Source organism: Aplysia californica, unplaced genomic scaffold (assembly GCF_000002075.1).
Source record: "Aplysia californica isolate F4 #8 unplaced genomic scaffold, AplCal3.0 scaffold00019, whole genome shotgun sequence".
Classification (NCBI taxonomy): domain Eukaryota; kingdom Metazoa; phylum Mollusca; class Gastropoda; order Aplysiida; family Aplysiidae; genus Aplysia; species Aplysia californica.
In genome coordinates this window covers 2,371,228-2,398,482 of record NW_004797289.1, presented here as the reverse complement: position 1 = coordinate 2,398,482, position 27,255 = coordinate 2,371,228, and the positions used below count along the sequence as shown (strand labels likewise).

At 38.8% G+C, this 27,255-nt stretch overlaps 1 protein-coding gene across 5 annotated transcripts; it reads left to right on the top strand.

Moving 5' to 3' along the window:
- Window positions 1-104: 104 nt before the first annotated feature.
- Window positions 105-24,042, top strand: LOC101849662. 5 transcript variants are annotated; one of them, XM_035971859.1, is made up of 16 exons: window positions 124-369; window positions 2,537-2,729; window positions 4,107-4,170; window positions 4,629-4,787; window positions 7,103-7,219; window positions 9,575-9,726; window positions 10,215-10,401; window positions 11,840-11,970; window positions 12,713-12,859; window positions 13,271-13,422; window positions 13,929-13,989; window positions 15,216-15,799; window positions 16,694-16,965; window positions 18,142-18,289; window positions 19,864-20,014; window positions 20,409-24,042. In XM_035971859.1, exons 2-15 carry the CDS (start codon window positions 2,628-2,630, stop codon window positions 19,973-19,975), a joined length of 2,388 nt encoding a protein of 795 aa, XP_035827752.1. In that variant the 5' UTR covers window positions 124-369; window positions 2,537-2,627; the 3' UTR covers window positions 19,976-20,014; window positions 20,409-24,042. The 5 variants fall into 5 exon arrangements, with proteins under 5 accessions (XP_005090638.2, XP_005090640.2, XP_035827752.1 ...); XM_005090581.3 differs by having other exon boundaries at window positions 105-203; window positions 19,864-24,042; XM_005090583.3 differs by having other exon boundaries at window positions 117-155; window positions 19,864-24,042.
- Window positions 24,043-27,255: the final 3,213 nt, after the last annotated feature.

Here is a 27,255-nt window from a genome sequence, read left to right as displayed (position 1 = left end):
ATTCAAGACAAGCAGAACTTGCATTCCCGTTTTGTTTTCAGTTTTTCCGTCAGCTTTTATTCAGTTAGGTTTTCCGCTCTTCAAGGGAGATGATGCTGCTTACGTATTCCAGAAGTTCAGCATCATCTCCCTTCGTACGCGGAAAATTTACTTTGGTGATTTGTGACTTTTGTGGATGCTGCCTGAGACCCTCTGTGCCTTTTGTATATATTTAGATCTATTATGTATACAACAGTACAAGTGCCCTATACTTGTGTGCCAAGTGCTAAGAAGATCCCTATCTGGTCCTAGATCTACCTCAAGACTTTGACTTACCGTTTCGTGTCTGTCTATTGTCCATCACTGGCCACTGGGAGGACTTCCGTTACCGTAATAATAAATGAGCGACCACTATACTACTATAGCCACTATGAGACAAGAGTAGAGTAGAATAGAGGGCTGGATATAGATCTAGGGTTAGGGTTAGGTCTCTTCTTTATTGTTGTTTGTTGGGGTGGTCGCTCATTATGGAAGTCCATCCCTATCCCTGACTGTTACTAAAAATTCCTGTAGTGTAGGCTAAATTTCAGGCTCCCCATTAATATTACCCACAGTAGTCGTGCTTTATTGCGCATTAAACCTGCAGATTACCCCTTTTAAGTTTTGATGGTGCGTTAGATTTACTTTTTATATTCGTTGCGGGGATTTGCATACGTTTTAAAATGTAGACTAGGTGGTGTACTCCGTCTGGCAAACATCATTTTTCCCCTTTCTCTATCCCGAAGCCGAGTCAAAGATGTGACAACACACCCGCACACACACGGCAGTCACCTTTTGTTTGTGTGTCTGTGTCAGAAGCAGTCTACCTACTCAGCTGCGCGCAGTTTCCGGTGACACCGGCTTGCTTCAGCAGAGAAACTCCACCTACATTTTGGTTGCTCGCATTTGCGAATGTCGTGCCTTGAGGAGTTTTCCCCTGCCATGTGATTACCCCCATCCTTCTTAAACACAGTAAACATGAATTGTACGCCTTTTAAAAAAAACAAAAACAATATCAAAATGAACATAAAGAGTTGTACACTAACCCTAATCTTGCCTAATTCACTGACCTGACCACAAAGGCTGTTAACAACCAACTGATCATTTGGCATGAAAGCAAGCAAGCATGATATGAGCATTTTAATTTGATGAAAAGAAAGTGATCCAGGAGGCTTGTTGTGAGAACTTCACGAGGGAAAAAAATTGAAAGTCTGGAAAGACTGTCAGAATGTGAACCCTAGGATGGCTCTGAAATGAATCAGTTTATTTTCTTTGTGTATTACAGTAAGAATTGACCCCTTTTGGTTTGTCAAATTTATTTTACTTTTGATTGGCCCATCCACCACCACCCTCCCCCCCCCCCCCCCCCAAGTGGACACAACTCTAATTTTGTTCAATATTACTCTTTTATTTCTTGTTGTTACAATGAAACTTAACAATTAATTACAAATCATTAGCCTTCAATCATAGTCATGGTCACTCTGTGTGTGTCTGTGGGAATATAATGTGCATGTGTAAAAATGTTTACATGATCATGCAAAATTCTTACTACTACTATAAAATATATAATTAGGAGATAATGATTGACTTTTGAGGATTAGTTTGTCAGACAGGAAAAAAACAAAACAACAGCCATTAAAAAAATTTAAGCTTAAATACCCCTTAAGATAGCAAACCAAAGGGTGAAGGAACCTCTTAAGTTAGCCTGAAAAGGGGAGCCCTGAACTTTTGTATTATTTTAGTTCTTGGCCTATGTGTGCATAATGTGAGGGTGAGAAGTAAAAAAAGTGCAAGTTCCTTGATAACAATATATACAACAAGACATGTAGGCCCCTACTGTAATTTTAACTTACTTATTTTATATATACACCTACACCTCCTACTATTATTATCTTTAGGCCTATAGACAGTCTTACAGTCTACAGTTTATGGTGTGACATTAAAAGGATAATCTCTATACTATGACTATGCTGTCGACTTAACTTACTACTATTAATACTACCAGTTACTACTTACTTTAAACTAGTTCACTGTCACTCACACTGTGCTCTGTTCATGGATATAATGTAGGCAATGAGTATTATTTCTGCTGGTAGTCATGGATACTGGACTAGTAGTAGTACTAGAAGTAGTGGTCATGTGTATGACATAAAAAACATAGACTCTAGTTCTAGAAATACAAAAGAGTTTGAGTTTGGGATCATCAAACGGCTTCAGTTATGAGTGACCACCCCAACAAACAACAATAAAGTAGAGACCTAACCCAACCCCTAACACTACCCTTACCTTTACCCCTACCCCTACCCTAATCCCAAACCACACCCTTACCCTAACTCTAACCCTAACCCTCTATTCTACTCTGTTTCACATTCATAGTGGTTGCTCGTTATGGAATTTCTCTCCTGTTCTGTTGAGATGTATGGCACAATAACTTACAGTTCAGTAGGCTGTATGGTAGGCCCACTTTGTTTGCTTGTTGTTTTTTTTTGGTGTATATTCCTATACGCTTATTCCCCAGATCAGGATCTTATGGACAGTGTAACTTTTTGTGGTGGTTGCTGAAGAGAGGCCAGCGCCAATTGCATAGGTAATGCAGACCACTGTGCACCATGGAGGAAAATAATACGTCTCAGACAGGATTTCTGCACTCTTGTGTGGTGACAGCAGACGTAATAGTTGATGATTTTCTACAAACAAACCTGAATGTCGAAGTGAGTGTAGTATGTTCTTCCGCTGATATATTCAGATATTCTAGTCTCTAAAAGTCTTGGCCAATATTTTGTACTGTGCTTTATTTGGTCTTATGCACACATGCGGAGTGGAAAGAAAATCTTTATTCACATGTGCCGCATAATGAAGGAAACGTGGTTGTAAAGGGCCTAGTTTTGGTTAGGGTCACCTTAACCTGACCTTTGTCCTTACTCCTTAACTCTTACATTGTTACCCATATCCAGACTATTGTAAACAAAATGTGCACATCTTGAAGATTGCAGAGGGGGAGGGCTAATCGATCTGAAATAAATATCCTTTATTTTAGAGGGAGAGCCTATAGTTGTTATAAATATAAACATACTTTACACAACCACTGAGACAATAAAAGCATGATCTGATCCTGCTATTAGTGCCAATTTGTTTTAAAGATCTTCTGCACTACGGTGCTACTGTGATTCCCGCCCAATCAACCATGGTGTACTGCGATCAAATGTTCAAACGTAGTGTCCCTCCTGATTGGAGTTACGACAACACTGGGGACATTTAGACCAATTGTGGTGTGTGGGTGGGCGGATTGCTTTATGTTGCATTGGTAAAGATTATGATTGACAAAGTAGCGGCAGCAAGTGACCAGACAAGACTTTCTTCATGAAATTTGGGGGGGGCTTACTCCCTATCCCCGAAAAATTATAACCACTAGAACATTTTTAATTATGCCCAATAACTGTTCCAAGCCTGTGTAAAATGCAAGGGAAAATGTAAACTGATCCATGTACCAAGTCCCAAGCCCCTATATGAACTAATAGACCTTCAACTAAGCCAGTTGTCAGTCTAGAGTCTAGTAACTTTGTCCACTGGTAGATCTTCAACTAAACCAGAAATGTCGCAGTAAACCTTCAACTAAACTGGCACCCACAGGAGTTTAGGAATCTAGCCTATATATAATGCGAGTCCTCCATGCTGTAAAAGGACTTCTGCTCTGGATTGAGATTATAAAGCTCAGAATTTTTACTCAACTTTCATTAACACACATTCTTTTATCCCTTATAAAGTATACTGCTGTTTCCATTTTGCTTGGCGGATGGGGGTATAACATAGCATCTCTATCAGTGAAGATTTACCCCCCAAAAAAGAAAAAAACATGCAATGTATGCACAGAATTCAGAAAAAAATCCTGTCTATGATTATGGTTTGAGGAATGTGATAAGTCAATAAGCACATTATGCCACAATAACCATATTAAATTAGATTTCTTATACAGAGTATTATGCTGTGTGTCTTCAGTAATGTTTTGAAGGAAACACATTTTTGCTTTTCCATACACTATAATCAAATGTGTTAATTATAATAGTGTCTTGTTTTCTCTTGTTTTTCAGGGGAATGAAGCCAGGTCAAAAGTTTTCAAAGAAAAACTTAGAAAGATCTTGCTGTGGACAAGTGGTAGGACAATATTGAAGAAAAAGCCCTTGACATTTTTTTAACTCTTGTGAATTCCAGTAGACCATTGACCAATTGCATGAATATATGTATGTGAAATGAGAAAAATTCATCTGATTGACCTTTTTGTACATTCTTGAGAATATCAGACCAACAGAAGTTCAAATAGAAAAGCTGTGAAATCATTAGACAGGTAATTAACCCTTTGAATTGGAGGAATTCTGACATCTTTCCTCTTTTTTTTTTTCCTGTTAATATGGGAGATCCAAAAGGGGCAAGAGCAAAGTTTTATGAATGCACGTGGATCTGCAGACATATTGGTCAATACATTTAATGTCGTTTTCAGTAAATTACATACATTTAAGAAGAAAAGGTTTGCTAAAGTGTATAACAAAGTTTTGTGAATTCATGGAGATGCCAGCACGAGTAATTTCTTAAAGAGACATTTCCCCCCCCCCCAGTGCATCCCCCTTCTCAAAATGTTTCCTTCCTTGAGCTCACTGTCATGGCTAACTACACTATGCTGTGTACTGCTGCTCGACTCAGGCTGGCACAGAGATCTCCAGAAACAGGCAGCACTTCCCAGTTGTTTACACTGATGTGTTCCACTCTCAATAGAGGTAAGTAATTGTTACAAACCAAGGGATATCAGATTTTAATTGAGTCTTTATTGGTCAATGTGATAAATGTGATTCTCAGGTTCAGCTGGTGTGGTAGTGGTTGTGTGCTGTTTAAGCTCATATCTTGTAAACTGAAAGAAAAGAAAAAACTTGGAAGTTGTATATTAGACAGTTAGGTGGAAGACACCAAAGTGCCCCATCACCAGCATGTTCTGAAAAGATGTCCAAGACTTCAGATGATCATGATTGTTGGAGAATTGTACAACTTACTCTATCCTGAACGAAGACCCTTTTGGTTTGTTTGTTTGGGGTTTGTTTTTTTTTGTTGTTGTTGGTTTTTTGTTGTTTTTGTTGGGGGTTTTTTTGGGGGGGGAGGGGTTGTTGATCCAAGACCTAGGGGTGTGGGAGTACTTGACTCCACTTAACAGTGCTTCCACTCTTCCGTATTTTTCCAGTTCCGTACTTGTTCTTCCACCATTCTCAACTCCCTCCGTAAAAAGCTGCGACAGCGTAGGACTAACGAAATTCCGTAGCAAAAGAAACGTACTCGCCTTCGTATTGTCTAGTACTAGTATAAGTTACGGATATTTACGGTAATTCTCTCGGCAATAAGTTATTGTTATAGAAACCTGCCAGATTGCGCATTTCCTGCAATCGGCCATTATTCCACTATACCCCATGCATTCATTGCGGGCTTGTCGGCAGTACATTTTAACCTGTGGATTGATCAAAATCTGGCAAACTTTTTGTGCCAATTTCCTCCTTTCTATCATTCACTCATTCCGTCTGTCTTCGGATTGTTGCAGCGGATGGAAAATCTGCGCGTTGATCAAGTAAATTGACTTGTGATCTTAGTCTTAGACGGAAAATACTGTCGGAAAGAAACATTTTTACAAATTTGTCTAGATCTAGAGAAATGGTCAGTATGAAGATTCTACGGCTCGGGAACACGATTTACAAGGGCCGCTATTAAAGAAATTTATGCTAAAACTTGCATAAAACTACTAAAATAAAGAATAATTCGAAGTGGTGTTCCGAGGTTGTGACATGCGACATTCAGGCGTGAAATTTAAGGAAAATTAGGGTATACGCTGGGTAACTGTATTGTGAAGGTATGTATCTATTCATTATTCCCAGGTTTGCCTTCTATCAATGGTGCGGCAATGACAAATTAATTGAATTATAGTAGCAATGGAAGGGGAACCAGCTTTTAAAAATTGCCATCAATGGAAATATTATGTAGGTCTTGGTGAAGAAATCAAACAAGACAAAATGGTGATGAAAAAATAAGTTATGGTTTGCAGGCAGTCTCTTCAAACATGCTCCCAAATGCCATTTTCAACCCTCAAAAAGTACTAAATTTCAATTTCTTCGGGGGCTTCGGCCCCTGAGCCCCCACCGCGACTCAGTGGTCTCTATGCGGCCCCCAGACCCCTGGCAGAATTTTCCTTACTTTCCAGCTTCAGCTGGTGGAAGCACTGACTTAAGTACTCAAGTATTAAGCAGCTGCGAATATTCACTCAAGTTGAAAAAGTTCCAAATACTCTGGTAAGTCCTTAGACTTACTGTTCTTCTCCCAGTGGGGATTTAAGTATAAACAAAGATTTTCCAATTTTCGTCTTTTTGCTTTTTGCTGCATTGTATTTTTTCCTGCTCTTTCTTTGTGTGCTATTCAAATCATCTCATATCCAAATATTTTTGTTTGTTATTTTTTACAATTATTAATATATTCCTTTCTCTACTTTTGTATTATTGTTGTTATAAATTAATTGGTAAGGTTCAGTTTAAGCATCGGCAAATAACACATTCAGTTTGGTTCAGAATTTGAGTCCCTGAGTGCTCTCTTGAGTATTTCATGGTAACTCGAAAGTGGATTTGAGTTCAAAATATTGGACTCACACAACCCTTCCAAGATTTGTTTTGTGAATACTTCCCTTTTTGTAGAGCTGGACCTTACAATTCATTTTTGATGAACAATGTTGATCTTTTCCTCTGGCACATATCCTACAACAGCTGTCTTAATTGAGCTGTACAGTAGTTTACTGTATTGCCATGCTGCTTTATGTGTCTTGCTGGGATTGGGCATATGGTTTAAAAGATATGGAATTGGAAATGGGGTTTCCTGTGATGCAATGTTTGTGAAACAGTAAGGCTCTTCAATCTGCCCTTCTGATGATAGCATCTAGACACAAACTACATATAGTTGAAATCTTGTTTTCTCTTGCAGATTCTTTGCCTTCTCCTATTTACCTACTCTATGCATCATGAGTATCTTACTATATTTTAAACAGCAGACTTTCTTTCCCCTTGCTCAGTCTTGCAGCTGAGTGGACAGAGCGGGCCTGCACCAGGTGCTTCTCGTATTGTTGCTGTGGAGGAAGAGATCATGAGACTTGTCTCTCTTGTTGACAGTCCACTCTGTCATTTCAAGTGTGAGTAAAGATTCTGCTACGAAAGGTGTCATTTTTTTTTGTAGGGGGGCTTCTTTTACTTTTGTGTTTCATATTTCATGTCAGTGAGGGTGTGCCACTTTTCCAGAAGTTTCTAATATTTCAGCCTTTTGTTTTGTTTAGATCCCTTGATATGGTCCATGAGACGATGAACATGGGTTCTGTTCATACCACTAACCCTGTAACTTCTTAAAATCTTTATATTTTGTGGTAAAAAAAATTATGGCGTAAATTATTGTCAAATATCTCCTTAACTATTGAACATATCTTCTCCAACATTTGCACAATGACTTATATCAATTTGTCTTAACTGATGAAAATCTTTTCATACCCCTGTACTCTGTATTCTAGAAAATTCCTTTATAAATACTAATAAAAAATCCGAGCTGGTGGTTTCTACAGCTTTTAACTCACTTGCGACTGGGCCCTTTCACCAGCCACAAGCGTTGAAGACTGGCGTTTTGGGGGGTATTTCAATAAATCACCACAACTCTCAGAATTACCCTATTGTAATCATTTTTTGACACAGTAAAGTAACATTCAAGCTTAATCTAATACAAAAAACTAAAGTTGTCTAAGTCTAATACTTTAATTTGTATGATTTTTTAAAAATTGGCATGAATTTGAATTTCGAAAAATTTCCAGAGACGTGACAAGTAGAATGAAATTCACTGCAACAACAAAAATAAAAGTTCAAAGTGTTCTGGTTTTATTTGTATATATGTGCAAGTGTTTGGTGAAAATATAAAAGCTGGTCTGTGCATTGATTCAGACCCATACACTGAATTACATGAGACAGATGTACGGCACGACGTTGTGATTTCGTTGCGCGAAAAACAACACCGGTACTAGTGCTAGATCTAGCCCTAGAACTACGACTCGGGCTGTGTTCGGGTACATATCCAGGATCCTAACTATTAGACACATCATATTCTGAGACACTAGAACTAGTAAAACGTACAGAAGTATAGAAAACGGCGAAATTATGTGATTCTTGTTCATGCGACTTCTTCGACCGTTACTACGACGCGACTGTCGGATTACTATGAGCTGTATAGAAAAAAAACAAAGCGCGAGTTCCGGTCTGTTCAACCACAGTTGGGGTCACTGTCCTTCACCTTCAATAACTTAAAAACTACCGGCCCCAGAGATACGAAACGAAATCTAAGTAGCTCAGGCTTGGCCAAACAAGGGTACGAGGCGGGTCTCGCGATCCGTGCGTGATTTGTAGAGCGAAAAAAAATTTCCAAAGTTGGTCACGCAGGGCTTGTGAGACCCGACGCGAGCGTCATGGCGGGGGTCACGCAACTGTTGTGTGACCCGTCTGAAGTGAGTTAAAAAGTTTACAGCTGGGACAATATCACTTTTAAAAGCAAGTCCGTCATTATTTTCTAATCGCGACCTTATGCTGATTGAACGCTTGTTTTTGAGAACCTCTAGTGCAAAAAATGTGTTCACTATAATATTAACTTCTCGTAACAAGTTTTGCCTCTAAAAAGTGTCATTGGTGAACTGTGACGTATACAAAATGTGTGCAAGAAGCAGGAAGTGCTGTGAACAATCCCATTTTCCGCATGACAAAGATTTATAGTATTTTATATAAATTTACATCTAGCCTCAATTGTTATGGAAAAATATGATTAAGTTAAGACAAATTGATACAAACTACTGTGCAAGGTATGAGTTACGGTGATTCATCCGTTCAAGAGATATTTTAGGATAAGTTGCGCCGCGAATTTTCGACCGCACTATAGCTGTGAGGAAGAAGCATAGTGTTGCATTCTCCAGATGTTACGAGATACTTTTGTTCAATAAATTTCACTGTGGAAATCAATGTAGACAGTATCTGTGGTGAAAAGATTAGACTCTTTGGTCAGTTTGTCACAACATTTACCAAGTGGAGAAGTTTTTTGTTTGATTTTTTCAAGTATCTCCGTCAGCCTGCTGGGATCTTGTACCCCATTCATTCGAGGTTAGTTCTGACAGTGCAGGTGTGAAGTAACCTGCCTCCAAATTGATGTAAATTGTGTTAATGGGTGTGTAATAACTAATAGTTTGTCCGAGCTGGTTGTTGGAGGGGGGGCCACTGGTAGGTCCGACTTCTTTACTTTCCTTCTGTTGTTTCTGTTTGTCTGTCTTACTTTTTCAGAGCACTTAATGACCATGTTGTATTAAATGTGCTTTTTGTTTACGCAAGCAAACAATAGTTTGTCTGTCAATGCCTGATGATGACCAATTATACTTTTACATTATTTAAATGTGCATAACAGATTATGATTACAATTACAGATCAGTAAAGTTGTGTTTTCACCCCTTTGCCTTTGTCCTTCTTTCTAGTGTTGCCTGTCCTTGGAAGACTTCTGCTGCTGGTCAGTGTTTGGTGTTTATACAGACAACTGGACTCATCTGGTTCAGGACTTTCACTTTCAGCGAAAGCTTTAGATGTTCTCTTAAAGCTGAGGAAATCGGTGGATGAGTCTGTTTTAAAGGTTGGACCTTTTTTTTTCCTTTCGATACCAAGAATATAAAGAATTCAAATAGCTCCAAACGCTTTTTAAAAAGTAAAATTTAGTTATTCAAACAAAAAACTTATCACTGAAATAAGTTTTAAAATGATGCATTTTTGAGAACAAGATTAGAAGTAAGATACCTAAGAATGAGACATTTAAAATATTATTTTTTTTAAAGAGATATGTTTGCCCCCTCCCCGGCTGAAGAATGCCATTGAATATTCTGCACGAGATGAGTTTACTTTCTTGGGGATTTTTAAAGCTTCAAAGCTTTTTCAGTTTTTATCAGGTGGGTTTGTTTCTCTCAGACAACATATTTGCCATTTAAGATACGAAGGTGAAATTTTTTCGGGAAAAATATATACTGTTTTGTAAGGAAATTGAACTTCCAAATCTACAGTAAGGCTGAAAGTTTGCAAACTGCTTTCTGTTTGTCTGATGTTGTTCTTATTTATCTGTTCCTTCAGGAACCAGTTTCACAGAAGAGAGGCTTGTATCTGTGCTGTAGGCCCACCTGTCCCGATGGAGAGGTTGATGGTTCGAGCCCGTGTGTCAGGGACGTGGTCGACCTGGTCCTGACTGCGTGTGGTGCCTCTCCTCCAGATGCTGCTGTGAATTTTGATGAATGGAACTGGCTGTTTTGTGTGTTTGAATGTAATGGAATATTATAGATTTACTTCTATTTGCTTTCAGTGCTTCTTTACATTTATTGTTGGTTTAGAAATTTTTGAAAACATTTTCTTTATGTAAGTTTAGAGATTTTTTAGGGGGCTGCCGTGGCCTAGAGGTTAAGGTGTTTGCCTCTCGTTCAAAGGTCCTGGGTTCAAATCCGGGTAGGTATGGTAAATTTTCTTCGCTCAAATGTTCTCTTTTCACATCCTTTCCTGCTCTCTAACAATGTTCTGTTGTCTGCTTTCGTCTCCACTTTCTGCTCCCACCCCCTCACCTCCTATGCCCCCTCCTCTATGCTCCTGACTCTTTCTGTAGCCTTTCTACTGCTTCTCCTTGGTTCCTTCTTACTGCTGTCTTTCAGCCACACCCCTGATCTTATGGTAGGTAAGATTCAATTGTTCAGATCCTGTGGATTCATTCAAGTCCGACTCACTTGTTCTAAATAAAACCTAGATCTAGATTTATATAGATCATTATTGACCTCAATGGAGGATTCATATTCCAATTCTATTGTGTCAAACCCTATCATAGGTTGTGCTGTAATATAATGTTGGTGAAAAGCATTTCATCAGGTGCGTGAATTATTTATTTATTTAGAATCTAGATTAGATCTACACTCAGATGAGTCCCTCTGTTTGGAATCGGATACGGACTTCTAGTTCAAGGCCTATTCCTATTCACTTGTTCTACAAGATCTAGATCTAGATTTATTTAGATTACTAGATCTATATGGGGGATTCATATTCCAATTCTATTGTGTTATTGTATCAAACCCTATTATAGCAATGTAGATGTAGGCCATCCTTGTTTGTTTTGGAGTGTGTTTTTTTTTAATTTGAATTTTTTTTCTTTTTGGACTTGTGCTGGCCTTTTTACATGAGGCCTTTTGCAGGTTCTTTTTGGGGGTAGGCCTACGGTTAGGGTTAGGTCTCTTCTTTATTGTGTTTGTTGGGGTGGTCGCTCGTTACTCGGAAGTCCTTCATGACACCCACAAAAGCTCTTTTATGGGGGGGGGGAGGGGGTGCGCAAAATTTTCAGACAATCTGGTTGAGGCTCACATGCAGGTCTACTTAAATTGACCGGATTTTACACTTAACATAGGTTTGAAAGTAATGTACATTATGATATAATATCATAGACGAAAGGAAATGTAAATTTTAAACCCCCGCTGGTGTGCATGTTTCTATGAGCTCTGAAAAGTCCAGGATTCCTTTTATATCCAGTTGGCTTCTGTTTGATGGAGGACTGATAATGTTTATTTTATCAAATCAGATACTGAATGATAATTTTTCACTTTACAGCGTTTAGAGCCTTGTAGGGATAAGGCACTATGTGAATTCACATTATCATTATTGTTGTTATTATTATTATTTTTTTATTTTTTTAAATTGTTGTAATCTATGACTGCTGTCCTCTCCAGGTGAGAGGCTGATTAACGAGCAACAACCCATGCTGGCAATAGACAAATTGCAGTCCAGCCTCAGCCTTCCTCTTGACCCAGAGGAGAAGTCTCGGCTTCTGTGTCTCCTGGCAAAATGCTACCTTTCTCAGGTAAACTTAGAGAGAGAAAGTGTTTCTTTTTTCTTATCTACTTACACAGTGAATGTTTCTTTTCTAATGTATACTTACAGTGCTTTACAATTTTCTTGTTTTTGACTTTAGAATTGTTAGTTTACTTCAAGAGAAACAATAACGACCAAATCCCCCCACCCCTAAAGTAAAGGCCGCATTAATAATGAGTTTGGTGACCACATGCTCAGCATTAACTGATGCTGAAATGCAGAAAAGTGCTGTGAGAAGTCTCTTTGCATTGAATGTAGGTTCAGCTCACTCATTGATAAGAGTGGTTCCAGGAAAGACAATCGTAACTCTGACTCTGGCTGCATCCTCAGTGCTGTTCTGGAGAGGGAGAGATGAGTGGATACTTGTGTCTCTCTGATGGCTTAAGAGAGTATATAGTAAAGTTAAATTTCATATATAGACCAGTTCATTGTTCTATCCTGTTTGGCATGACTATGTTGTTTCACTTGTAACGTGTAGTAAGTGCAATTAATTATTTTATTTATTGTAAACTCTTTGGAGATAATATCAATTGGAGATAAAGCATCAGTTTTGTTTGGGGTTGAACTTCATTAAAGACACCGGTACAAACTTTTTTTAGTTTTATTTTATTTTAGATATTTATAATGAAGATGTACTTTTAACAATATACTGGATGAAATGAAGGCTTTGTAATGTAAACACTCAGTTCGAGTAAGGATACACAACATTCTGTTTTCTCTCTTGTCCTCAGGATTACTCTCAGCTTACCATTCAGTCGTTCAAAGCTGCTCTGGAAGCAAATCATGAAAACCTTACAGTTTTTCTCCAGTTAGCCGGTGTCTATTCCAGACTCAAGCATCATGACCTGGAAATTGAATGTCTTCGTATTCTTGTCAAGGTTTGGTCTAAAAATCCGCCTAGTGTTTTGTGTTAGTAACTGATTTATTAGACTATATGTTGGTTCTGTTGTCGAGCCTTTTATTAGATATTTTGAACATTTTCAATAAATTCGTCTAACACATTTTGAGAATTTTCCCTGATTATGCTGCTTGAGAAAGAAACATGAAACAATGAAATTTTTTCTTGATTTTGCCATACACAGTTTAGCCTTAACGTGTGAATATTCTTCTGTTAACATAAAAGCTAGCCTCATTTTTGTACGTAAACATTTTCTTTTGTAACAATATATGGTCATATATCCGAAGAAAAAAAACGTACTATCACTTTTAATGGTATTGTGCTCAAACTAGTGCCCTTCTCTATCATTGGAAACCTACTGATGACTCTTTACAAATGTATGAATTTTCAGAAAGTGACCAATAGAGAGCTGAAAAGTTGTGATACCAAACACATTATAAAGGATTTTTCCTGCACTGTGGCAGAGATATCTGGGGCTGTGTCTGATGTTACATTTGTTCAGGCTGTCCATCACTTTGGGAAACGTTGCTTCCAACTTCAGAGGTATTTGTCAGTCATGCTTGGATTTTATGTCTCTTATAAATGTTTCATAGTTTCTAAAAGCTTTCCTTAGTATTTGGATAGAAATATGTCTGCACTAAGTATGAGCCAAACATAAGTTTTCTTTTTCATCCCCAACAAGATCTCAGGAGTGGTCAATAGTAATTTTTCACTTGAGGATATATCTAATTTTTATTAGACCTATTTATGGCCTGTTTGCTTGTTAGAACATTGAGTCCCTTGTCTTTAATGCCATTGTATGTCTTGTCCATTTTTTTAAAAAGGTAGTTTTTAATTACTTAGAATTTCTCAATTTGGGAAGAGATTACTGACTTATTTAGAATTTTGCCCAAGTGGATGGCCTGGGGAAAATCTATGTAAACTTTATTTAGAAAATTGATATCTCCAATTGAGTGTAGGTCTCTATGTTTACAAATGTTTTGATCTGTGTGCTTTTTTTTTCTCAACTTTGTGTGTAATTTCATTTACCTTGAACATGTTTCTGTCAGATACAAGGAAGCCGCAGAGCAGTACCTGAACTTGCTGAATCATCTGCAGGACCCAGACAAGGTGCCTCTGCTTATCTCAAGGGTTTTTTTAAAAAGTTGTTTATAACGAGAGTTTAAGTATTGATACAGTGGAAACCCCTGATATAACAGGGATGGTGGGACCAGAGAAAAAGTCCTGTTCTATCAGATCCCTGTTAAAAATCAGAAATGCAAGGGAAGTAAGCATTCATGGACTAATCCAGCTGTATTTATTCATGGATAGTTTCCCTTGCCACAAAAACCCATGAATTGGGGTTTTGACTTTGTGGCAGTCCTGCGCATGACACATTACACGTGTGTGTAGCTAGGCTTAGGGCTAGATCGAAGTCTGCAGAACACCACAGCCCTCTCTCAGTTCACCCACTGCGTGTGCTTGCTGTGGCGTGGCTTGCGTGGGCTTGCTCCATCACTGCGTTTCTCTTTTTCTCTCTCTCTCTCTCTCTCTCTCTCTCTCTCTCTCTCTCTCTCTCTCTCTCTCTCTCTCTCCTTACTTTTTACAAATTGTTAACGAGCCTTTATCCCTGCTACAACCAATTGGGCTCCGATGAGGCCATGTTGTTGCCGATAATTTTTAATAGAGACAAAGAATCGGAAATTATTACCGGATCCCTGTTATTACTGGGCCTTTTATATATGGTTTCCACTGTATTTAACTTTCATTACTCATTTGTAATTTTTGTTATGTAATAACTATAAGTGATATCAGGGGCCTGAAGATTTAGTAATTTTCTTTTGACTGATAGTGTTTTTCGGTCTTCACAACACTAACTACAGGATAAAATATGAATATTAAATTTGTCTCTCTTTCTTCTCTTCTCTTTTTCTTTTTCTTTCTTTTTTTAAAAAAAAAAATTTTTTTTTAGTAGAGGTTTTACAGCGCTCGCAACTGCATAAGGTCATATGAGTGCCAGAAGATTAGAGGTGTTACAAGAGAGTAACAAACATAAAAAAGAAGGAGGGGGAGATGAGGACAATAGATGTGTGATAGGAAAGAAGAAACAAACCACACCAGACCACCGGCCAACCACCCACATTCTTCTCTTTATAGCATTATGTACTATTAGTTCCTTCATGCTGTTACATTGTATTTACTATACAAGAAACTAGATTACTACATTCAAGCTGGAGAGAAGATCACCCCTGATTATCATTTTTTGTGATTATCATTGGTAAATACTCCATCATCTTTCTTTTTTAGTTTTTATTTTAGATATATATCTAACATTTTTTTATTTTTTGTTTGTTAAGGTAAACAAAGACCCCTGTGATCGAGAACTTAATGTGAAAGTGTTCATTGTTGAAACAGTCGAAGCCGTGGCAATGGCTCAGAGACATGAAGAATGCATCGCCCTTTGTGAAGAATTCATCCCTTGCTTACTAGATGGTGAGGTATCCTTCAAAGATTCACCGAAAGTGGGCAGGCATTTTGGGCTCTTCTCTCAGTGTCCAACTGAGATAGTCGGCCGTAAAGAGCAATCCACTCAAGACTATTTGTGCAGCAGTCCATGCTTTCTCGGAGAATCGAGTCGCAGAGATGACGTTGTGAATAATGTCAGGATGTCATCACTAAGCAAAGATTTTTCTGTTGGGACTGGCAGAGGCAGCAACCCTTTGTTCACACCTGGATCTCTACGGAAGCTACTGAAAAATCCTAGAAAGAGGAGAAGATCTTCCAGTGACAATGGAGATTTGTTTGTGATGGAGACAGACAGTGGTGAAAAGAAGGAGTCCGGCCCAAGTGACTACTTAGCTGTGAGATTGTTGGTGTGCAAAACCGACTGTCTGGTAGGGTTACATGGCTATACAGAGGATGCCATGACATGTTTATTACGGTGAGTTTGAGCAACACTTATTCAAGCTGATGAAATTAGTTTGATAGATATTTCAGTGTGCACATTGTTCAGATTTATACTCTTAATTTTAATGCTAGAATGTTCTATTCTCTTCATATTTTATTTTAATTGATGTTTTTGTGAGGTGTGGATTCTTTTGACAACGGTTTTTGGCCCAAAAAAATTTTCGCTTCTTTTTAACACTTTGCCATCACATCTCGCTGATCGGCGATGTTTACCTCACAGTTTCTTTGGATTTTCCCCAAAATGCCTTTGCCTTTGATAGCAAGGGTTATTACTATATGAGCCTTGTGATGGCGAAGTGTTAAAAGCCATTTCTGAGTTTGTCTGGAGAGGGGGATCCGGTAGACTCTCTCTCTTTGACAGAAAAAAACGGTAAAAAAAACATTACTAAGCTTTTAGTTCGTTGTGAAAGAGATAACATTCTGGGGGGGGAGGGGGGGGAATGAAAATGGAAACTTTCTAAAAGTGCAAGCCTGAAGAAAGAAACTTTCGAGTCTTTGCGAGAACTAAAACACTAGAAGTGGCAATGAAAATGCAAGTTTGTAGCTAATAATTCAAAACACAGCCTTAAACAACTGTCAAAATGTTACTGCTTTTCTTGAGACAGTTAAGGATTTTTTTTAGAGATGAGTATTATTTCACAATGTTATTGCAATGGGACAAATTCTGTTCACAGTATATTTTGAAAATTGCAATCAGCCTGGATGCTTTTTCAAGTTTCGTTATGTTGTTTTGTGGTTTGAAAGAGGGATACAAAAATGCAAATTACTCAAATTTGTGAGGATTGTCCTTCAGCTATTGACTGTTACTGAATTCTATTGTCTTTCATTATGTAACTTAAGGAACTCCTTTTGGATGATCTCATTTAAGGGCACACAATTTATTACTGGATTCTGCGCCTGGAAATGTCGTTCAAGACCCACCTCTGCCGGGGCCTAGCTCAAAGAGACAGAAAGCAAGTCTGGAAGAGCACAATATGCCAGACCATGTGATGGGGTCTGCGACAGGGGATGGTTCTGTCAGAGACAGCTATACTCAACTCATGATTGAAGTTGCTCTCAGAATGGGGAAGATGTCATTGAAGAGGAAGCTTTTGCCTTCTGTGCTGAGGTCGTGCCATTTAGTCTTGCAGTTGGATCCAGGTGTGTTGACTATGATGTATGAAGGTTGCATTTTGTCATACATACTTTTTGGGAGGGTTTTTTCTCCTTTTTTCTCCTGGATTGGACATGAATTGCATGCTGAATTTGGTTAAATCAAAGAAAGCAGGAAAATAATTTTGTGGCTGATCTTTTGTATTTTTGCTACATGCTATTTTTCTTTTTCTTTCATTTTTACATTAATAAATATTGTGTCATGGGGAATTCGAAAATATGATGATTAAAGCTGTATAACTGACAAGCATGTGGGTCACAAGGATATGCGATGTGTAGTATTTTAATTTTAGAACTTTTTTAGTTAACGTTTTGCACTGGTTCAGTCACAGATGTTGAACCAGATTTTACTTCTCAGCTTTGTAGAGAAATGATTGTTGAATGTGGCTTTCGAATGATCTTTATAATATTTTGTGTATTGTTTTATATTCACACGGGTTTGTATGTGCTTGAGATCTCTTGAAAGTGCATGTGGTGGATGAGTGCAAAGCAGATGTCCTTCATGCTCGATTCAACACATGATATGTTTTGGCATCTCAGAAGTGGATTACAGATTGCTGCCTTTCCTTCTCTGGCTGGTACCTTTTCTGCTGCCTTTATTTTTGTCAAATTATGTTAGAATTCAAATTAGTACCTCATTTGTTTTCTTATGAAAAAGATTTTTCAGATCACTTGGATGAACACAAACAGTGAGAACATTTCTACTCAGCATGTTAGACAATATGAATGTTGTTGATCCTCCTTTAAATGAAACTGATATTGCGCTTTTAACAGTTCCTATGACTCAAAATATTACATAAGCCTATACAGTATCAGACCAACACAAATGGGCATGTTTAACACGTACAAATAAAAAAACGCCTATGCACAAACAGGCTCATACAACATGTGTATATTTGCAAGTGACAAATACACATGTTTACAGCACATATGAAACATACTGTACATCATACAGACATATAGAATACAATCTGGTGCAGACCATAGGGTAGGGTCTGCAGCAGGGGATGGTTCTGCCAGACAGCTATCCTCAGCTCATGATTGATGTTGCTCTCAGTACTTAGAGTGACCATAATTATTATGATAGGGAAGTTGTCCTTGAAGTGGAAGCCCTAACCTTCTGTGCTGAGACATATTGTCTGCCTCTGTACTGTCTCTTTACAGGTTGTGTCCCAGCTCATTACCTGAAAACTTTGGTGCTGAAGGAGAGAAAAGGTCAGGAGATGGGGGCTGCCACAGACTGGTTGAGACTGCGAGGCATCGACATGGACGCTGTGGAGGCAGCTATCTCACACAAACAGGCCAAGCTTGGGTAAGTTGCCGTGCAATTAGAGATAATTTCGAGGACAGAGATGCTCATCATCATCCGGTGCCTTGCCGACTGGTGTGGGCAATCATAGACCTCCACTTCACTCTGTCTTGCGTTGCAGCAATGGTGTCTGTTGTTCTTGCTGCTCCTATCCATGTTGTCATCTTGTCCAGTATCTTTTCCCTCTGAGGTGCTAGAAGATTGGAAAATTTCACTTTATTTATACTGGAATCAATCGCTTTCAGGTAGTGGGCTCTCATGGTCTAAAGATATGGTGATCACCTCTCATTCAAAAGTCTCAGGATTGAAACCTGACAGTGACGAAGAAAAAATTATTTTTTCAGTTACTTTCCTGGTCATCTGCTTTCATCCCCACTCTCAAATTGGAATGTGGCTGCCTGACAGCAAGGGGCCCAACGAAGTAAGAAAAGCTGTCACATAAAAATCAGTTTACTTCAGGTTGACGAACCAGCAGTTAGATCTAGCAGGGGTACGCGAAGAAGAAGAAGATGGCTTTTAGACAAAGATCTCTTTCAGCATTTCTACTTACCTTGGTCTTGGAGTTGTAGCTTTATTTCAGAGTGGTCTCAAATCAGGACTGACGCTGTTGTTCAGTTTGACAGTTTTTGGGAGTGAACTAATTTAACCACTGGTTTTGAAGAAGTGCACATGCTCAAGGTAATAATTAAATCTTTCTAAGTTTGTGTCTCAGATTGTGTTTTTCAAGTGTGATTTTCTAATTGTATCCTTACTGATTGACCCAAGTCCTGGTGTGTTGGTATCAATAAAAACTATATTGTCAGTTCAGGCACCTATCTCTTTTGCATTTGGCCTTTAGTTTTGTCTGTGATAACTTCTCTGCCACTAAGTTCCCATCCAAGTAGCTCCTGGCGTCGTGTTAAGTCTGTGTTAGTATACACTTTCCATCCTGCAGCCTGAGGAATTCAGTATTGAGACCACGTAAGGTCCCCCTTTTTTTGGCAGAAGTGATATCAGTTAAGTTTAGGCTGCAGACATTTCCCCCTGTGTCTCTTTCCCTTTACTTTGGGTGTGCACAGGAGAAAAGTGATTGCTAAATCATCAGTCCCCTAAAAGAAAGTGGGGATGAGATGGAGAGAAGAGCATCTTGAACTCATCGTGATTACTATTTTATATAATCAGGCCTGTATATTCCACCATGAAATAAAACACATTGTGGGAATACACAGAACTTTCAAAAGTGATTCTGTTAGACATTTAACTTATTTCTTAGATAGTAAATGTGACCAGTTTAATTTTTCTATGAACTGATCAATTCTGTGCTCTCTGCTAGATAACAAAGTGTCTTAAATTAAGCTTGATCCAAAATGGACCCATTGGGCAATTCTTTATTAAATGAATTCTAACAATAATTATGTGCTTTTTTGTGTCTTTGATAATTGGGTATATGTGAATGTTTCATGTCTGGGTATGAGCTTCAAAATAGAAAGGGCCTGTCGCGCATAAGAAGCTACTGCTTTACGGACAATTACTTTACTTTAACTACTTTTTGGATTTTGACGTACTCAAACTACATGTATTCCCATGTACTGTTTCAGACAAGTTGAATCTGAACTAGAAAAGCAGAATGTGCCGTGGTGGACAACGAGTGATGTTCACCTCTTGAGTTTGGACCTGCTTTGTTTACAGATGCTGCCCTTGCAAGCTTGATTCCATGTGCCGTTTCATCATTTTGTACAATGGTAATTAGTGGGCCCCGAATATGCAGTGTTCAGAATCATTTTTTTTTTCATATTAAAATGATGTAGAAAACATTCAGAAGTGACACAATTCAGGGCCTTTTCTCACAGATTTAGGAGAATGTAGAGAACTTTCAAAAGTGCCCCAACTGAGGAACTTTTCTCTCAAAATTAAAACAATGTAGAAAATATTTTAACTCTTTCACTCCACACAATTTTCTTAGTTTGGACGCAAATATTTTGAGGGTCACGACAAGAACACAATGGTGGGTCGAAAAATCCCCTTTCCCATCCATGTTTACAGGATAAAATATAACATGTCGTATAACAATTTGCAGGGAATTGAATGGACTATCATATGACATCAACGGATAGGCAGTATGATGATTGTATTCAGAGATAAAGTGTGTATAATGAACTGTGAGATGAGAAAAGATGAACTGACAACAACATTCATTTTGCACTCACCAAGTCATAAGTGATGAAATGTCCACTTCATATAATCCAAAAGAGGTAATCCAATTGTGAATCACGGGTAAACTCCATTTTGCCACAGTCAAGACTCATATGCAGTTCAGAGAGGTCCCATGATGACACTGCATAGTGAAAACATCCGACATTTTTAATGAATTTTTTTGCAGAAAAACATAGACGTTCATGAAATAACCACAAAACACACAATATCCACTATACACCATTACAACTACTCAAGACGAGAAAAATGAAGGGGAGAGGGGAGGCCAATCTGGGCCTTTGATGGTACCTCTCGAAGCAGATCTTCGCACAGAGGTAAGGCCGACTTTCACATCCTGTACAAATAAACGTTCTTTTGCGTTTGCCCTTACTCTGCTCACATCAATCCACACAATCCCTGTCTTTTCCTGTCCACTGGATCAGGTGTTTGGAGCCCTGAAAACGATCAACAGGGTTGGTCTCTCTGGGCTTTTTCCTTTTGGGGGTGTGGTTCTCGACCTCTTCTGCAGGCATCAGTGTCGCTGCCTTGTCTTGAAGCTGCTTCAGGAGCTTCTGCTTGAAAGCTTTCATGCTCATCTTTGCTGCCCCCTGTTCTCTCGTAAGAGCATAGAGAAAAACCCATTGTTCTGCGCAATTTCAAAAATTAAAAAACCCAGCTTTTTCCTCCATTTGTACGACTTTCGGTCGGTATTGCTGTAGTACGTGACCCTTTGATCGACTTTGTCGCAGCCACTCATGGACAGGCTGGAGTTGTTCACTTCTATTGGCTTTGTTTTGTTCTTTGCATTGGTGTGAAAGAATGTGTCTGCTTTGGTTGACACAACAACACAAGGCTTTTTAAGCCTTTTTGTCCTTCCACACTGTGACGAGCATGGATTTGTCATTCCGCAGGTATTTTTTTGCCTCCATGTGCTTCATCGTTTTGATGTTTTTCAGCTGAGGTGGGAAATTTTTCCTGTTCAGATTCAGAGTAGCAGTGTAGTACAACGACCGGCCTGAAAAGTACCTGACCAGGGCTTCTGTCGTGCAATACCTAAGACAAGAAAAAAGAAGGAGAAAATATTAGTTATCCCATAAAGTAGATTTATTTATGGCACGAACAATAGCGTACAAGATCACACTGGGCATCAAAGAAAACAGCACTCAAATATGCACAGGCTTACTCATTCTCACAGTCACACACTCATCAATGCAGCAACAACAGAGCTGTAATATCAATTCTAAAAGTGGTGAAAAGATAACAGACACTGAATATGAGTCAATATGACATAGATCTAAATCTAGAGGCTGATAAATAATGAAAAAAAAATCCTTATTTTTAGAAAGAGCAGTGAACTTTATCTAGATTTAGAGATAGATCTAGTTGACACAATCACAATTATTTGATGTTACTACTAGATCTAGTACAAGTGCGATATGGCTACTTACCTGTCAGCAAAAATATGATGACCAGTTCCAACATCTTCCAGGAGCGTATCAAAGACTTTGATGGCCATTCCAGAGTCGTGATCCTGTGCAGGGTTGTAGGACGTATCTCTCCCAAAGTAAGTCAAAAGATGCGAGACGAAGCCCGTAGTGGAGTCGACCAGTCTAAACGTCTTGATGTGATATTTTTTTGGTTTCGACGGATTATATTGTTTGAACTTCCATCATCCAGTAAAGCCCACAACCATTTCATCTATCGACAAATTTTGGAACGTGTAGAATGCTTCTCTGAAGGCCTCCATGACAGCATCAATGAGCGGTTCAATTTTGTGTTTGGATCAGAGCAGTGAAGCATGGTGTGGTAAATGCTTTCGAATCGTTCTCTTCGAAATGTGGTGTGATAGAATGCGTTGTACATGATTTCTTCTGTTGACCAGTAGTCTCGAACTCTAGGTCTAACTTCAAGGCCCATAGCTATGAGCACACAGAAAAATTTCACCCTCTCGTACTCCGACAGTGGCTCCCATGTTTGGTAAACTGACCGTTTTCTTATACAAGGCCTCAGTGGCCTACACTTTTCCTCGGCATTCTCATTTGTTGACTTGATAAGATCATTAACAATGTTCTGCGTGAGAATTACTTTCAAACAGTCGAGAGGACTGGATGACTGGTCGAGGTTTGCATTCACCCCTGGCACTTGTCTTCGGTTAGGGAGAATAGCATCTCCAAACTGGTTTCTTGTTGTAAGAACATTCTGTTGGTGAAGTGGGGTTAAATCTAGTCGTAGATTTTGCGAGACTTCAGCCCAATCAGTTGCTGCGTTGTTTACAGTGTGAGTTTGTGGGCGTGGCCGAGCAGCTGATCCTTCAGTGTCACTAGAGCTATCACTATCAGACTCAAAGTTCATCGCATTCCGCTCGCCATCACTGTCAGAACCACCATCACTAAATTCTACTTCACTTTCTCTCGCTAAGTTTTTATCACTGGCAAGAGTTTGGAACAAACCAAGGGCTTGTTGGGCAGTAAAACGTTGTCGCCTTCCCGAACTAGGGCCTGCTTCATCGCCCCCGTCAGCCATTTCGCTGGTGAAATCCACAAAACAATTGGAACTGACTTGGCACGCTCAAAACAACTCGAAAGCACCGCCAAAAAGCCTTCTTGAAAGGTTTTTATCATCATCCGTATCCTACTTCAGTTTCGGAAACATAGATAATTCATTCAGAAAGTTGGTTTGGAATACTTCGCACTTTTGATTCACCAATGCTGATAGCCGACCAGTCGGCTAGGTGTCGAGATAAAACATTTTCATAGCCGTATGGTCGGCTTAGCAGAGGGAATGAGTTAAAGTGACCCAATGCATGTTTATTTTCTCCCATATTTAGAGCAATGCACAGAACTTTCTAAAGTGATTCTGTTAGACATTAACTTGTTTCTTGTACCCATATGTTTTAACGGTTTTCAACTTTGAAAAGTTAAATTGAAAGAATAAGAAAAAAGAATAGAGTGTTGAATTTGGTGCTAATGGCTCAAAGTAGATTGTTGTTGTTGTTATCGATCCAGCAGCATCTGGGCTCTCGCCCTTCTGTCCAATGCCATGTAGTGATAAGTGCAGGTTTGCTGCAGTTGCTGTAATGTTCCGTAGAGTGTGTTGTCAAGGTTAGGTCTCGGAGGGAGAAGTGTAGCTCTGATGTCATTTAGGGCTGTACAGTGGAAAAGGGGATGTTCCACCGTCTCATATGCATAGTAGATAAGTTGTTACATTTACCGAACAGTGAAATCAAAGATTTGTTAACTTCTGTTAGGACTTCAAAGACTTTTAATACTTGTATGGTCCTCTCTGTTGACGTCTAACCTTTTTTTAAGTGCTTATGTTAATGTGATTTGTTATTTGTTTTTAAAGTTGTGATGGCCACAAGTAATGTGAAAAAATATTGGCGACAAGGCTTTAAGTTAGGTGTTTGCTGGGGTGTGTCGTGGAGTAAGGCATGATTACCTAGCTCAAAATCAGTTCGCTTTACTGGATGGGGTATTATGTATTATGTGATGTTGATATAATGTTTGCAGTTTTTATTAACATTGTTCTTGCTGATGTAAAAACCAAACTTTCCCAAGTGGATTAATAAAAGTGAAATTTATTCAGTTGTCTTCTTTTTTTTTTTATTCTTTTTTTTCTTGTATTGGGTGCAATAAGTTCTGGTTCTACAACTGCTTTCAGATACTTCCTTGTCTGTGGTGAGAATGTTTGCTTAAAATGAAGTAAAGTCCTTGAGAAACCCTGAAGTCTCTTTCAAAGAGTGTTTTTGGTTATACTTGTGCTCCTTTGACAAACTGCTCCAGCCTTAACGCTTCTTATTTTCTATTTGAATGTTGTTTATAGCTTTTTTTTTCATTGAAACCTTAAGAAGTTATTTTTTTCATAGCTCAGGTCAATTATTTTACTTAGTATACTGGTTTAATTTAGGATGGTGTTGCCCTATACTATAGGCCTACTGGTTAGTAAGACTTTCTGAAAACCATATTGTGCTGGGCTGTATTGTGTTTAAAACTTATTTCCAACTTGAAAAACATCCATTTTCATTCAGCCACACTTATGTGTTTTCCCACTCTTTTCTGACTTTTCAACACTGTTTCTGACAACTTTCACTTTCAGATTTATTTGTTTGAATGAAAAAATATCAACACAATAATACAAGTAGTTTTTTTTCCATTCTGGAGTAGTCTGTTCCTTTGACACATATACTTCTCTGCAATATCTGTGTTAGCTTGACAAGTTCCTGAGGAACTGGAGTCTGTTGTGTAGTGGTTAGGCCCTTCACCGTCACACACAAAAGACCCGAGTATGATTTCTGTGTAGGGAGAAATTTTTATCCAGTATCTTGGTTTGTCTGCTACAGCTTTGTACAGTGGAAACCATATATAACAGGGATCCGGTAATAACAGGGATTTTTTTTATCCCTGTTTTTTCCTACTCTTTGTCTCTATTAAAAGTTATCGGCAATACATGTAACAGGGCCTCATCGGAGCCAGATCGGTTATAGCAGAGACAAAGGCTTGTTAACAATGTGTAAAGAGAGAGAGAGAGTAACTCAGTGATCGAGCAAGTCCACGCAAGCCACACCACTGCAAGCACATGCAGCGGGGGAAGCGAGAGAGGGCTGCGGTGTGCTGCAGACTTCGATCTAACATGCATGTATAATGTTGCATGCGCAGGCCTGCCGTATGGCCAAAACCCAGTTCGTGGGTACTTGTGGCAAGGGAAACTACCCATGAATAAATACATATGGGTTAGTCCACAAATGCTTACTTCCATTGTATTTCTGATTTAAGAGAGATCTGATATAACAGGACTTTTTCTCTGGTCCCACCATCCCTGTTATGTCAGGTTTTCAGTGTATCCTTCTCAATCCGGGTTAGTCCTGTCAGGAAGGGTTGGAGCCCGCCTCCTAAATGGTCTAAGCTGTGTAGATGGGGGCGTAAAACACTTACATTTTTTTCTAAGTTCCTTGGGAAATGATGTTACCCTTGTCATGTCATGCTGAATAACCAGAAACTTCTGCTCAAGACCCAAGCTCAACATGTCGAGGGTTAGATATAGCAATGAGCGGATGATTGGAGGGCACCGCTGATAAATCCTATTTAATTTCTTTCCCTCTGAAGGACTAATTGTTCAACGTAGAGCTGAGGTGAAGTTCAATATATTTATGCAATTAATTAGAGAAAGAGGCAAAGGCCCTCCCATATATGCAGTCAAAGACGGGAAAATGCTTTGTGCTAAGCTAATAATACTTGCTGAATTCCTCTCAGTGTTTTGTTGACACATAATTTTATATATACTTAGATCTAGTAAGAGAGCCTGACACTGTAGAGGACGGTCTGACTCATACTGTCCCCGTGGTTTTATGCACCCCGCATAATTTAGCAAAATTTGATCGGTTTTTTAAATGATTTCAGATTACATGTATTTTCCTTGATCATTCTTTGTTAAAATTTTAACAAAATCGCATAATATCACATTTTTAGGCTAATTTTGCATAATTTCAGAATTTTTTTTTGCATAACACCGCGGGACAGCTCATAGTACGAGGTTTCGTGCAAGCCCTTGCTTGCTTGCTCGTACTGGCTTTTTGTTGTTTAAAGCGTTTTTCAATGCTTTTGGTCTGTGATGCGATACTCAAAGGACATACATGTATGTCATCATCTTATCTCCATCGAACTTGCTGAAGCTGGGCTGAAATGTGAATGTTGCACGAGAGATTTGTGAGCAAAATACATGTATACTATTGTGATTTATTTCTTCTCTGCGCTCTGCTTGTAATAAGATCTCTCTCTCTCTCTCTCTCTCTCTCTCTCTCTCTCTCTCTCTCTCTCTCTCTCTCTCATTATACTAGATACAGTGTACATAATAAATGTAATACACATTGTATGAGCTTGAATGACCAATTTCATTTTATTGATGTAAAGCGCCTAGATTCTAGAACACAACTGTTGAATTGGGTGCTTTGGAAATCTGTTTGTATTACTAATAATATTCATATTAACATATCATTATTTATGTTACTAATGTCATAATCATTATCAGTTATTAACTGACCTACTATTATCAGCAATATTTATATCTAATTGTGATCTAGGTGCTTTACATCAATAAAATGAAACTGGTCATTCAAGCTCATAAAATTATTCCTTCATCTAAACAAACACATTAACATACACAGATAGTCCAGCGCACTCACTCCACACACACACACACACACACACGCGCACGCGCGCGCACGCACGCACGCACACGCACACACACGCACACGTTTGCTTCCTTGCTCGCACGTGTTCAAAGACATAAGCACATGGGTGCGCACACAATCACCTCTTAGTCTTTAGTATACGTATACATCAAACCTAAGTATTTGGCGCTCATATGACCTTATGCAGTTGCGAGCGCCGTAAAACCTCTACTAAAACAAAACAAACCTAAGTCTCAAAATAGCAGTACTTCAACTTACATTGGTATTCTAAATTATTTATACGTCTGGGGGGTTTTTTTGTAAGTGTTTTACAGCGCTCGCAACTGCATGAAGTCATATTGGCGCCGGGGACACGTTATTAACTTTTATTAAGCATTTTCAGTTTTCAATTAATGAATTTTGAATAATTTTGCGCTTCTGACGGCCGAAGCCTACTCATCGATTTTAAGGACCACCAAGGGGTCTTTTTAAACGTGCACAACTTGCACAACTCCCGAGATTTCTTTGCCCTTATCCGAGAAGATTTAGGTGTTAGGTTTCACAAACCCCGAGGTTAGTGGTGAAGACAGCAGTAAGAAGGAGCCAGGAGTAATAGAAAGAACCAGGAGCC